The 13,733-nt window shown below is 32.8% G+C and overlaps 3 protein-coding genes across 4 annotated transcripts in view; all 3 read left to right on the forward strand.

Moving 5' to 3' along the window:
- Positions 1-5,137, forward strand: part of LOC113518006 (probable 2-oxoglutarate dehydrogenase E1 component DHKTD1 homolog, mitochondrial) — a 42,024-nt gene extending 36,887 nt beyond the window's left edge. The window contains exons 19-20 of the mRNA XM_052898589.1: positions 929-1,014; positions 3,876-5,137. Of these exons, the coding sequence (XP_052754549.1) occupies positions 929-1,014; positions 3,876-3,986 (197 nt within the window). The 3' untranslated portion in view covers positions 3,987-5,137. The remainder of the gene's footprint in view (positions 1-928; positions 1,015-3,875) is intronic.
- A 57-nt stretch (positions 5,138-5,194) lies between these two features.
- On the forward strand, positions 5,195-5,876 carry LOC113516402 (small lysine-rich protein 1). Its single transcript, XM_026900819.3, has one exon. The coding sequence runs from the start codon at positions 5,353-5,355 to the stop codon at positions 5,590-5,592; it is 240 nt and encodes a 79-aa protein (XP_026756620.1). The 5' UTR covers positions 5,195-5,352; the 3' UTR covers positions 5,593-5,876.
- Positions 5,877-5,999: 123 nt separating this feature from the next.
- Positions 6,000-13,510, forward strand: LOC113516401 (heat shock protein 68-like). Of its 2 annotated transcripts, none has more exons than XM_026900817.3 (7): positions 6,000-6,119; positions 9,466-9,652; positions 10,657-11,538; positions 11,795-12,064; positions 12,299-12,400; positions 12,470-12,697; positions 13,035-13,510. In XM_026900817.3, exons 2-7 carry the CDS (start codon positions 9,482-9,484, stop codon positions 13,281-13,283), a joined length of 1,902 nt encoding a protein of 633 aa, XP_026756618.2. In that variant the 5' UTR covers positions 6,000-6,119; positions 9,466-9,481; the 3' UTR covers positions 13,284-13,510. The 2 variants fall into 2 exon arrangements, with proteins under 2 accessions (XP_026756618.2, XP_031764673.2); XM_031908813.2 differs by lacking the exon at positions 6,000-6,119 and adding an exon at positions 7,184-7,356.
- Positions 13,511-13,733: the final 223 nt, after the last annotated feature.

Here is a 13,733-nt window from a genome sequence, read left to right on the forward strand (position 1 = left end):
GTTATATCCCAGGCCATATCCTTGACCTCCCTATACGACATGACACCTAGTGTTTCTTTTATCTGTCCCATGTAGTTATGATGATTACAAGTTATAAAATTTATACAACAATTAAATATAATATACATAGCTCAAACGTACAATATAGACTTACCTATTGGCAAAGTATCACAATAATAAATACCACATTATGGTGCCAAGTGCTAAAGCTATCTCATTATTTAAAAAATCTCATGTCACTTCACATGTCATGCTTCACGCTAATTACTGAACCAACTAAACCGATTTTAATGAAATTTTCTAAATATGTATTGTTTGCTCCTACTTGTGGGATAGGATAGTCTCGATAAGAAAAGAGGATACTCAATCAGTGGCGATAAGAGGCAAAACATCGTTTGTCGGGTTAGCTCGCATTCTATTGTAACGTATACTGATAGCGCAGGCGGGATTACTATTCCATTTTTAGCCAACTTCAAAACGAAGATGCTTCTCAATTCAAATCTTTTTTTATGTTTGTTACCTCATAACTTTGTCCGTTATAAACTTTTTAATTCTTTTTTTTTTTTATCTGAAACAATATACTTACAAATCGGTGCCATAAAATTTTTATTAAAATCAGTTCAGCGGTTTAGGTTTGAAATCAAAATAACAAGTTTGGCTACAATTGAAGTCCTTTTTTGTGGAACACAATCTTAATTATTGTATTTAAAAAAAGCCCTTAATAATTTAGAAAAGTTAATTTAACAAAAAACCTGAATGAGAATCGAATTTAAACCAGATTTACTCAAAGGTACTTGCTTACTACTTTCCCTCGAAGGTCGTTAATAATATGAAGGTAGGTAAATCTTTAATATGCTAGGCCAGTAAACACTTTTATACCCTTATGGGTTTGAGGAATATGCCAATAATTACGAATATTTGTTTCTAGAGTTCATATGGAGCCAAGAGGAACACAGAAATATGGGCGCGTGGAGTTTCGTCAAGGCGAGATTCGAGAATTTACTTGGACGAAGGGTAATATTTAAATAACCTATCATACTATCAAGACTAAACAGAGAGAACCGATATAATTTGTACAAAAGTCGTCTGCTTGGGTATCTTTATTCCACGTGTATCTGCCGTGAAGCAGCTGTACTTGACTGTATTTTGGTCAATGATATTAGTAGAGACAACACTATAGTCAAGAAAAACGTATGAGGAGTATCATGGCCATTACAGTGCTTTCTATTATGCCTATGGGTACCTTGCCAAATACTATTAATAATAAGTACTAATCATGTCTAATAAACATCACCAAGCCTAAATCCGATTGCTAACCTGCCTGTCAAGCGTGGCAATAACTGGAAAAACCCCCCAATAAAGGGGAAGCTATGTTCAGAAGTGGACAGTTAACGGCTGCCATAATGATGAATATGATGATTCATGTCTATAAATGATGTCATCACTTTCATCAAATAGGTCGTCAGCTTGTTTGCCAGTCTAAGTAACATAACCGATACAACAACATAACCTTCAAGAAAAGAGCATATTCCTTTTTAAAAGGCCGGCAGCACACCTGCAATGCCGTAGGTGTTGTGGGTGACCATGGGCAGCGGTAGTCACTTACCATCAGGTGAGCCGCATGCTCGTTTGCCCCCTGTGTTGTAAAAAAAATAAATAAAAAATCTGATCTAACTTCATTCTCACCTATCATCCCACATCGGTGCCTATCTAAATAAATTTGTTATGTTTATTCCATTTACTTAGAAAAAAAAAACAATCTAGCATGATATACTGAAACGATTACAGTTTTATCAAGTTTAAAAAAGTTAGATAGATAGATAAATAATTTATTTGCATTACTCACAGCACACAAACAGCAATAGACATAGATGCACAGTGAAAAAAGATAAAAAAAGATACATGTACAAAAAATAAAAAAAGCAAAAACAAAATGCACTGGTGCCTCGTCGGTATATACTGATAGCAAGGGCGAGGTAGCGGACTAATGGTAGCGGAACTAAACAAAATCATTCTAATCAAATAACACAAGATATTTTTTTTTATACAACTTAGAATGGCAAACAAGCTGACGGCCCACCTGATGGAAAGTGGTAACCATCGCCTATAGACATGAGCAGTACCAGGGACATAACAGTACACACACATACTGTTTCACCCATAATACCCCCCATGCGTTGCTATTCCTGAGGACTCAGGTGTTATTCGTCTGTACCCAGTAAATTCACGCCATATCCCACCCTTCAAACCGAAACACAGCCATGCAAACACAACTGCTACACGGTTGAAACACGAATGGGACAGAGGTACCCAAGCAATCGACATTTGTACAAAGTCTCCCTCTGGCACATTAGTAAATAGTATTATTCGTGGTAGTGCACAAAACTTATTGCAAATATTGTTATTGGAATTGTCTCATAGACGATTTAATAAATGGAATGAAACCAACCGTTGCCTCCGGCGTTTCTATGAAATATTAATAAATGCTACGCAAAAAAGCATCTAGTAATATTTGAGAAAGTAATAATATTCGTCCCTTTATCTAGGAATTGCCTTTCAGTTGATGGTGTATATTATAATATTTCTGTAGTTTTCCCGTACAATTACAACTCTTCCGCTTTATTATATATATATATATATATATATATATATATATATATATATATATATATATATATATATATATATAACTTTGAAGGCAATCTATAGCGGAGGCCTATATTTATTAGTAATCAGATAATGGCTGAAATGATACTGACGATGATTGATGAGTAAGTGGTAACGGGTTGCCTGTAGACATGATCCATGGATATTTATAAATACTCAATATGCCTACATTTATATATATATATATATATATATATATATATATATATATATATATATATATATATATATATATATATATATATATATAATTTATTTAAATAAATTGACACCTAAAAAAAGTTATTTAAATTTGTCACAAAAAAGAAAAATTATATACATACATAATATTACACAAATAATATTTCATTTTTTGCGATAGCCGTGTGGTCTTTGCATAGAATAGGCCTTCACCCTAGATGTGTCGTAAGAGGCGGCTAAGGGAATTTAATAGTCGAAAGACGCGCAGCAGCATCCTTCTTAAAACATCACCAAAGCCTAACTGCGGTTGACAACACGCCTGCCAAGCGTAACAATAACTGGCAACCCAAGTAATAAATAGGTGAGGCCTTCATTCCACAATGGACAGTTAACGGCTGCGTTGTAATTCATGAGGACTTTGATCATTATTCGCCGCTTATGGTCCTGGCATAGAATAAGCCACCCCTTCCTTTCCCGTGGGTGTCGTACGAGGCGACTAAAAGAACTTAATAATCGAGGTTTTATTTTTTTATACAAATTAGAATGGCAAACAAGCTGACGGCCCACCTGATGGAAAGTGGTAACCGTCACCTATAGACAGTGAGCAGTGTCATGGACATAACAGAGTATACTGTTTCGCCCATGATACCCCCCATGCGTTTCCATTTCTGAGGACTCAGTTGTTATTCCTCTGTACCCTGTAAATTCACGCCATAACCCACCCTTCAAACTGAAACAGCCATGCAAACACAACTGCTTTATGGTTGAAACACGAACAGGACAGAGGTACCCAAGCATACGACTTTTGTACAAAGTCTCCCCCTAGTAACAGGTATGGGCATTAATGTCCCTCTTAAAACATCACCAAAAGCCTAACTGCGGTTGTCGACCCACCTGCCAAGCATAGTACTAGTAGTAACTATTGGTAAAACCTCCCTTATTGGGGAGGCCTATGTTCAACAGTGGATAATTAACGGTTAATTTATTATTAATATAATAAAATTGTCTTTGCGTTGTGTACTTCACAGTTGGTGTACGCCGGCCGAGCGGAAGCGGCCACACCGGCCGTCGGGACGAGCTCGTTACACCGGCCTGAAGTTGAACACATACTACGCGAACCATTGTACAATATTAAATAAATTATATAAATAAATACGTAGACATATAATATATGGATGGACTAATGTGAATTGAATTGAACTCGTTCCAAAAACTCGGCTGAATCCCTAGTGCGAGTTGTATAAAGAATCCTAAACAAATAGTTGACACGAACGTAATATTTATTTATTTATTTTACACTTTATTGCACCAAGTAAAAAGAAAAATAACAAATATAGTAAATATTAATGAGAAGTGTTACAAAAGGCGGCCTTATCGCTAAGCAATTTCTTCCGGACAAACAAATATGTTAAACTTCTATTCATACCGAAGGTCAAAGAAATATCCATTTAAATAACTGTTGTAACTTTCCTCTAGTTTTGATTTTCTCAAAAATGTAACTTTTTGGCGATAATTTGTGGCAAAATATTAAATACTTATTTAACAGATCGTTTCGATCGGATTTCCATTCAGATGCAAACGTGAAGACGTTAGTTACGTAAATCTTTGTAGGACTCGCACATGAAACTCATCAAAATTCCTAATTCTTACTAGAAATTTAAAATAAGAAGAAACAAAAATTTACATCGGTTCATAGTATTAATTATTAAGTTCATATTATTAACTATTACGTTTGCAAATACGTAATAGTAGAGATATTTACATACATGACCTCTGGTGGAAATATTCAGAAGTTTTTTTTTTTTAATAATCTCTCTAATGTCGATTCACATAAAAAAGATTAACTGAATGCTTAGATTAAGTAAATAGATACTTAAGTTATACTGCACGTGTATGATTGAGTTTGCAAATATGAATTATTTTAGAGTTTTTTTTTTCTATAAATCACTCAAAAAAAAAACCATTTTCAACCATCTTCAAAAAGTAAGTGGTCCTTGATTCCATGGTATTTTTTATATGTTATGTCACGCGATATTCAATAATTTTGACTTGAAAGTTATTACCCCCTTATTAAGTATTCGTTACTGTTATAAATTTACTATTTGCATTAATGAAATGTTTGATAGGGCACTCCCTAACGTGGTTTTACTTTACTTTAATTTTTTATAAGAACAACCAATGTTATAGAAATTTCAATTGAAATTTCATATTACGATTCCTAAATTAAAATAATAATATATTATATTGTTAATTTATAAAAACTTTTTTGTAAATAAATGTTATTCGAGTAAAAGTCGTATATTTTTGTCTCATTTACACTATTTGCCTTCTCAATATAATTTATAATGATTGGTACGAATAAATTGTTATGTACCTAATATATATATAGTATAGACTACGTTATAGCAGAGCCTAATCCATAATCTTTATGCCTACTTCACCATGGTAACTCCAAATACAGTGAAATCTGTATAATCAATACCAACTAGCAACCGCTTTAAAATAATGGCTGGCAAAAGTAAAGGTAAGAAAAAGGAGAAAAAAGAGAAAGCAGATGCTGGTGAACCGAAAGCCAAGAAAGGCGGAAAGAAGGGAAAGTCAAAAGGGAAATGTAATATGGACATGTTAACTGACGCGGCGATGGACAACGTCTATTACGCGTGCCACAATGTGCAGGAACTGCTCCAAGCCAGAGGATTCCATCCTCCGGACTTCAACAAGAAAAAGAAAAAGGGAAAGAGATAATTTTACTTAAGTATTTCATCGAAATACGTCTCATTATTTTATCATTGTGTATCTTATTTGCATTAGTTAGTTATAGATTTATAATCATTGTATAATCATTTCGTGTTCCATTATTTGACATCAATAAAAATTGTAGCAAAATTAAAGGCCTTACTGTTATTCGTATAAAGTAATTATCCATTTCATTTCTAGGACTGAACATGTTTAGAGTCATGATATTCCATTGGATGTTAATTGGTCTTCAACAACGTTTTTAATATACAACACTGAATCATGAAACACTTTGATCACCGAACAGAAACATAGTTACCACCACTAAATCTATCATTACTGAAGTTACATTTTTGATAGGAAACAGCAATAAATTGTTTCCAATTTTAAATCAATCATAAACGACGTGTTTGAACGTCATAGTCAAATAGGAAATAATAAAATTGAGCGACGTAAAATTATAAAAAAGTGAGCATTCAAATTAAATGTTGCTTAATTGTAAATTGTATGAAAAAATTGAATCAGCAACTGCGTAGGTAAGTCTCTTTAATATTAATAGATACCTATAAACCTATAAGCAGTAGGAACAATATCAAACACGAAACACACACTAAATGTGAATTGGAAATCGATAGCAATCCACTGCGATGTTGGCTCATTCCTTCAATAGATATAAACATTCTTTAGAAATGAATTCAGCGATTTCGTTCCTTCTTCCATAATCCACGAGAATCCTATCTAATATATGAGAATGCCTGCAAGACTATTCCGAGTACCTAACTTTGTAAGGCTGTTAACAGCATCTATAAAAGGTTCTATTAGATAAATTTATACCCAATTTATTTCTGTAACATCCGCGATACGTAAATAATGAAGAATACCTAAATATAAACTGTTCTTTGTGCCCTTTATCCTACCCGAAAGAGGATGTAATTGTAAGTAAAGTGACTGATTATATATAGTGTAGAATTCTTTACATTCAGATTTTTTTTAGATATTTAAATAGCTGTTAACTCGAAATAAATATATAGACTAAATATATAAATATAAAATGGAAGCAACTTTTTCATTGAGAGAAATGTAATTACGTTTAATTAAATAAATATTAGATCACTCTAAAATTTAATCTCCAACAACAAAATTAAAGAACGCAATTTGTATTTTGTTTATATATTTCCCCTAAACAAGTAAATAATCCTACATCTACATACTAATATATGTTACTTATACACACACAACTGTAATCATTGATGAGATTTTCGATCAAAAATTAAACCATGCATCAATTCTGATGCGTTTTAAAAATCGAATCTTATAAGGTGACAAACGAGTTAAGAAGCCTTCCTTTAGGATACCAAAGAATAAATAGATGGATATTGTGAGTGTTGATATGTGTGAGAAAGGAGTGAATATACATTTTATATTACTGAGTGGAACCTACAAATACTACAATCGGCCTCAAAATAGAAAATCTAACCATAGAACCAGAACAAAGCCACAAAGCCGATACACATTTACATTTGCCCTTTTGTAAGCTATAGTTACAGTAACATATAGCTTTATATACCTATGTATACTGTCATGGTACGAATAATACTATTGTCGTAATGCGGCTACTACAGTTGGTACGGAAAAATCGAGAAGAGTGGTCGATCGATTATTGCCCAAATATAATATGATATAAAAAGTTTTGCCAAGGCGAAAATCTAATATGACTATTATTCTTACGTTGGTCAAACTACCAATTGAGTGATATTTCTTTAGGAATAAATTGTAAGTACTAAAACGTATGACCATCAACAACAAATAAGTAGATAGTGGTTTACTTGGATTGTAGAACAAATGTGTTGCGTAGATTCATTATTATTATTTATTTTGTTTTTGTCATTTACTGTCAGACTATATTTTATTACGTTATCTATTTATTAGACTAATGTTTATCAGCAATCTTCCTAAGGACATCCTCACAAATGGATTTTGGATGACAGCTTTTACTTTCTAAACTATTTAACTATTAGGTTAATTAACAAGTAAACAATAACAAAATAAATATTTTTAATCGATTTCGACAGAATGAGTTTTCAATTTAATTGTATTTTATATTGACTTCAAAAAAGAAAAAGATATATATATATAAAACAACAAACATAAACCATATAGTCTCCATTTGTCTATATTTATTCGTTTATGTAATGTTATGCAATATTGTCAACCGATTTTAATAATTCTTTTCACAATCTCTAGGGTCCATATATTAATTATATCATGATCAATTTTGCTATTATTTCTGGAGGATAAATGCAAATTTCAGGAAAATAAATACCTATTTATTTATTTTTGTATGTTATGCGACGTTTTAACCAATAAAATTGTATGAAATTTTGATGATATATTTCCGTATTGGACTCATACAAATTTTGTCAACATTGCTAAATTATTTTTAAATATATTTTCATTCTAAGACAAGATAATTACTTAATTTATAACAAGATAATAAATATTATAAATAGAGTGCAGTGAATATATTTTTTTCCACGGTCTTCGCAGTATCCATCAATTATTATTGGAAAGCATTGGAGTAGAAAGTTTTTTGCGCGTAAAATATAAAAGAAACCAACGCTCGTGATTTATAATGCTCTCATTTGACTGCGGGAATATTAAAACAAATCTCCAAGGGTGCGAATTCAGTTTTTAAATAAATTACGTTTAACAAGCTGTTTTTTTTAAGCGTCCTATCGTGGTCTAGTAATACTGTCACAACTCGTTGATCTCAAAGGGCTTAAGTTCGATTCTGGCCGATGCCAATTTTTTTAAAGGTAATATTGAATTGTTTTTTTTTTCAATGATAATGAAATGGTAACCGCACTTGCGGTACTAGTATACGCTGGTGGGGTACCAACCCCAGAGGAATGAGGGATATACCAGCCAGAGGAATGATAGTTGAGCATGTAATCAGGTTACTTTAGACCATCGTAACGAATTCACCTTTAATAAATTAAATCAAACCGAATGACAATAAGTTTGGCCAAATCTGAGTATAGCGCTTTTTACTACAGTAACAGTCTACAAATACCTTATTAAGATTTGTAATTATGAGAATATTTTTTAACGATTTCAAAAAGCAAGTTTGAGTTTGAAAACTGTTGCTTTTTGAATGTATTTTTCCTTTTATGTTTATTACCTCATAACTCAGTCAGTTGTAAACCAATTTGGAAAAATATTTTTTTAATCTGAAAGATTAATTTTTAGACCAAAATAATTTAAGTATTTGTTCCACAAAAAGAACACGAAATTTTATTTTGATTTAAAAACTAAAATACTGAACTGCTTTTGATGGAAAATTTTATAGAACCAATCTAAAAGTATATTCTTTCACAAAAGGAATGAATTTACCAAATCGGTTTATAAATGACAGAGTTATGAGGTAACAAACATAAGAAATACAACCGAATCTAAATACTTCTCCTTTTTTGATGTCGGTTAAATAGAGATATATAAGTCACTACGTACCTACTAGACATAGGTAGGTACTTATTGATAAATATTATCTAGATAATATTCCATGGGTATACCTAATTTTAATTTTTTAAACTTGCCATATTTAATAACTGCAATATGTATTTTTACGAAACACTTGAATATGATACTATATTTTTTATTGCATAATGAGTTTACACATCATCTTTCCTCGCCTGACGCTACACATAAACTACACTTACCCTGAAATACTTGTTCACCATCAACTTGAAAAGCCCCTTATAGTATGCTCCAAGGATACAGAAGCAGGAGAAGCATTTCATTCCTAAACAATTAGCGTTAACAAATAAATTTAAACTAATTTGCCGACCTATCTAAATCTGTAAATTTTACCTTTATTTCCAGAATTGGATGAGCAAACATGACCATCCCAGCTGTGGGTATTGACTTGGGAACGACGTATTCCTGTGTGGGCGTATTCCAACACAACAAAGTGGAAATCATAGCCAATGATCAAGGCAATAGGACTACACCGTCGTATGTGGCCTTCAACGATACAGAGAGGTTGATAGGGGACCCAGCTAAAAATCAGGTGATGAATATAGCGTTTTTAGAGCAACTTCAAAAAATATATATTTTTTTATATTATTTTTATTCATTTTAAACCGACTTTATTTACCCTTTTTTCAATCGAATTTATGATATCCCGTACACATTTTTTTTGTAATTGTCTATTATAAACCGATTTTGGTGGATACTTTTGTATAACTGATTTATTCTGTTATTGCTACTATAGATATTATAATCATATCATTGTCTTCAAATTTTATGACAACTGATGACAATTTTCCAAACATCTGTTTTTCATTTATACAAATTAACGCACTTTTCTGCTTCAAAATAAAAACAACTACTTCAAGTGAGCAAGTACAGCACCTTTTTGTATATCAATGTCTTTCGAAATCGGGCCATCCAATTTATTATTAAACATTAGTAGCTAAATAACCTGTTTTAATGCCCTTTTCTTTTCTGAGTTATAACGAAGCGAGATTACAATGTATTACCATTTTTTTCTTACAAAATTTTTTTAATAAAAACTAAGATAATCAAATACTAGTAAGAGTGCTAATAGTAGCAAGCAACGAGACATTAAAACTTAGTTAAAACTTAATAAAAACTTAAGGAGTTATATAAATAAAAACTTATCAAATAGAATATATAACAAATAAATATACTCACTCACTTAAACAAACTAAGTACTTAGGTCGGAACTGCTAGCAAAACAAACTTTCTTCCGACATTGTCGGTTCATTAACTTGAGAAGTTGAAATGCAAGAATGTGCCCATTTAGTGAAACTATTACAACTTTGCCCGTCACTCTTTGAAAGAACTTCGTTAATATAAGTTCCTGGGTCACTTCTATACAAATAAAACTATTGAAGCATGAAAGGTCAGCGAACACATGGTAAATATGGGTGAGACCAACATCACGTAATGTTCTGTGTTCTCTATTCATTGAACATTCCATTCAATATTACACGCACATCGGATAGGAACCTAAATAAATTGAATAAACTGCCCGATTCTTTATTTTAGGTGGCTATGAACCCAAAAAATACAGTATTTGATGCCAAAAGGTTAATCGGACGTAAGTTCGACGATCCAAAAGTTCAGCAAGATATAAAACATTGGCCCTTTGAAGTAGTATCAGATGGTGGAAAGCCAAAGATAATTGTCGAATACAAAGGACAGAAAAAAAGATTTTCTCCAGAAGAAATATCTTCAATGGTTTTGACAAAAATGAAAGAAATCGCTGAAACTTATTTAGGGGGAACTGTCAAAGATGCTGTAATAACCGTACCGGCATATTTTAATGATTCTCAACGTCAAGCTACTAAGGATGCTGGAGCTATAGCTGCATTAAATGTTCTCAGAATCATCAATGAGCCAACAGCCGCAGCGCTTGCCTATGGACTGGACAAAGACCTGAAGGGAGACAAGAACGTATTGATCTTCGACCTCGGAGGTGGAACATTTGATGTTTCAATTCTTCAAATTGCTGAAGGATCTCTTTTCGAAGTAAAGTCTACAGCTGGCGATACTCATTTGGGTGGTGAAGATTTTGACAGCAGAATGGTCGATCATTTTACACAGGAATTTGAGAGGAAATTTAAAAAGAATTTAAAAGATAATCCTAAAGCATTACGAAGACTTCGAACAGCTTGTGAGAGAGCGAAAAGAACACTTTCATCTAGTACAGAAGCAAGTTTGGAGATAGACGCATTGCATGAAGGTATTGATTTCTATTCAAAAATTACAAGAGCACGTTTCGAAGAACTATGTTCGGATTTATTTCGTCAAACTATCGGTCCCGTTGAGAGAGCATTGAAAGATGCAGGATTAAATACGAGAGAAATTCATGATGTTGTAATGGTCGGTGGTTCAACACGCATACCAAAGATTCAGAGATTATTACAGGTACTTGGTATATTAATTTTGCATTAAGATTTGTTTTTTTAAGATCCATGTATTGTAGTCAAAATTTATACTTAAATTTAGATATTCTCAGAACATCTTTTAAATAATTTCTCTACATAGAATAAAAATAACCATAGATTTCTATTCTCGCAATTTTCTTATTAGCAAATATTTAAATATTGAATTATACAACATTACACTATCACATACCAACTTAAAACAATGTCATGATAATTCTTACACCAATATATTTCAGGAATTCTTCAATGGTAAAACACTGAACCTATCAATCAATCCAGACGAAGCAGTAGCCTACGGGGCTGCTGTTCAAGCAGCTATTTTGATGGGTTCAAAAGACACGCGCATTCAAGATGTCTTATTGGTGGACGTTGCACCGCTCTCTCTCGGTATTGAAACAGCTGGAGGCGTTATGACACGATTAGTTGAAAGAAATACAAGGATACCAACAGCTCAGAAAAAGATTTTCACCACGTATTCCGATAACCAACCAGCTGTTACGATCCAGGTACCTGTAACGATAAATCGTTGTATAACCACTATCTACAAATCTTGCTCTCGAAAACTTGTGTGTGTCCCTAAAACCTGAAGTAAAGATGAATAAAATAATACACAAGCTAAGCTCTTAAACAAGTAGGACATTAAATCATGGTAGATACTCATCTAACACAGTTCGACTAGATTTTTTGAAATTTAGTTCCATGTACATCAATGTGTCAAAATATTTTTATTCCAATTACAGGTGTATGAAGGGGAGAGAGCTATGACTAGAGACAACAATTTATTGGGAACCTTCAATTTGTCAGGTATACCACCAGCGCCGAGGGGAGTACCACAAATAGAGGTTAATTCTTAATTTCAATTTCTTTTTAAATAAAAAAGAGTCAATGTCGTAATCGAAAGACGTTTACAGGTAACCTTCGATGTTGATGCAAATGGCATTTTAAATGTGAACGCTCAGGACAAAAGTACAGGAAGATCTGAACATATTACAATTTCCAATGACAAGGGCCGACTGAGCAAAAGGGATGTCGAGAAGATGCTAAATGATGCTGAAAAATTTAAAGCTGAAGACGAAGCTGTAAGGAAGAAGGTCGAAATTAGAAATCAATTTGAAAGCTATCTATACGGATGTAAAACGGTTAGCATAACTTTTTATTTAAATTTGATTCATCCTAACGTTCTGAAATGAAAAAGAACACTTTTGAACAAACCTTATTCTAAAATAAACTAGTCGTAATGTCAATAGCTACAATATATTAACATGATAAACACAATAACGATATGTACTTTCTTTCAATGGTGCGAGTAGCTACCGTGGACATGTAAGCAAGGTGCAAATCTTTTCACGCTTTTAACACAAAATCTATTAAAAAAATATTTTTATATTTGAAATGCACTTTTTATGCCCATACATATTATAAAAAATAACGATACCATCAAATACTTCTAAGTTAATACAACCAATGTATTTACAGGCAGCTGAAAATGATAGTAGCAGGCTGACAGAAGGCGAAAGAAGTGCAGTCATCACAGAATGTACTGACCAGCTTCGGTGGCTCGAAGGAAATCCTGATGCTTCAAAATCCGAACTAGAACAACGTCTGAAGGCAGCGCAAAGGACCTGTCAACCAGCTATGATGAAGCTGCATGGAGCCAACAGAGGTGGGCCCAGTGGTTCTAGACCGGAGAGCTCTGGAGGGCCTAAAGTCGAAGAAGTTGATTGAAGAAAAGAAATACCATTAACAAAGTTATTACTCCTATTCGTTCGTCACTGAAATAGCACAAAAGCTAATGTTGATGAGCACGAAATTAGCAGTGAAAATTACTTTTAACAAAAAATAATTTATTCGAAATGTCACATACCTATGTAGCAATTGTTTAAAAAAAATGTTTTGATGCACTTAAACTTTATTAATTATGCAATAAAATTGTACTGTTATTTTTCTCTTTAGTCGGTCTTTTTTTATACAAACTCTCCTTATCATGGTTACCGTAACTCGTGCTACAATCATCGTAGCAGTTGTTACCTGTCCACTGCTGAACATAGGCCTGCCCTATAGACTGCCATCAGGAACGATCGTGAGCTACCGTGAGCTACAGTTCGTATTGCATTACACAACAATAATATTATTAATCAAATCCATCCAATTCCTGTAGTAAAATCATCTACAACT

This window comes from Galleria mellonella, unplaced genomic scaffold (assembly GCF_026898425.1).
Source record: "Galleria mellonella isolate WM207_F2 unplaced genomic scaffold, CSIRO_AGI_GalMel_v1 utg44, whole genome shotgun sequence".
NCBI lineage: Eukaryota > Metazoa > Arthropoda > Insecta > Lepidoptera > Pyralidae > Galleria > Galleria mellonella.

Bases quoted from the DNA above. Each gene is read 5' to 3' on its own strand.
- LOC113516402 (XM_026900819.3), top strand. From the start codon at position 5,353: ATGGCTGGCAAAAGTAAAGGTAAGAAAAAGGAGAAAAAAGAGAAAGCA.
- LOC113516401 (XM_026900817.3), top strand. From the start codon at position 9,482: ATGACCATCCCAGCTGTGGGTATTGACTTGGGAACGACGTATTCCTGT. The intron at 11,539-11,794 runs GTACTTGGTATA...AATATATTTCAG, and splicing joins AGATTCAGAGATTATTACAG to GAATTCTTCAATGGTAAAAC. The intron at 12,698-13,034 runs GTTAGCATAACT...ATGTATTTACAG, and splicing joins ATCTATACGGATGTAAAACG to GCAGCTGAAAATGATAGTAG.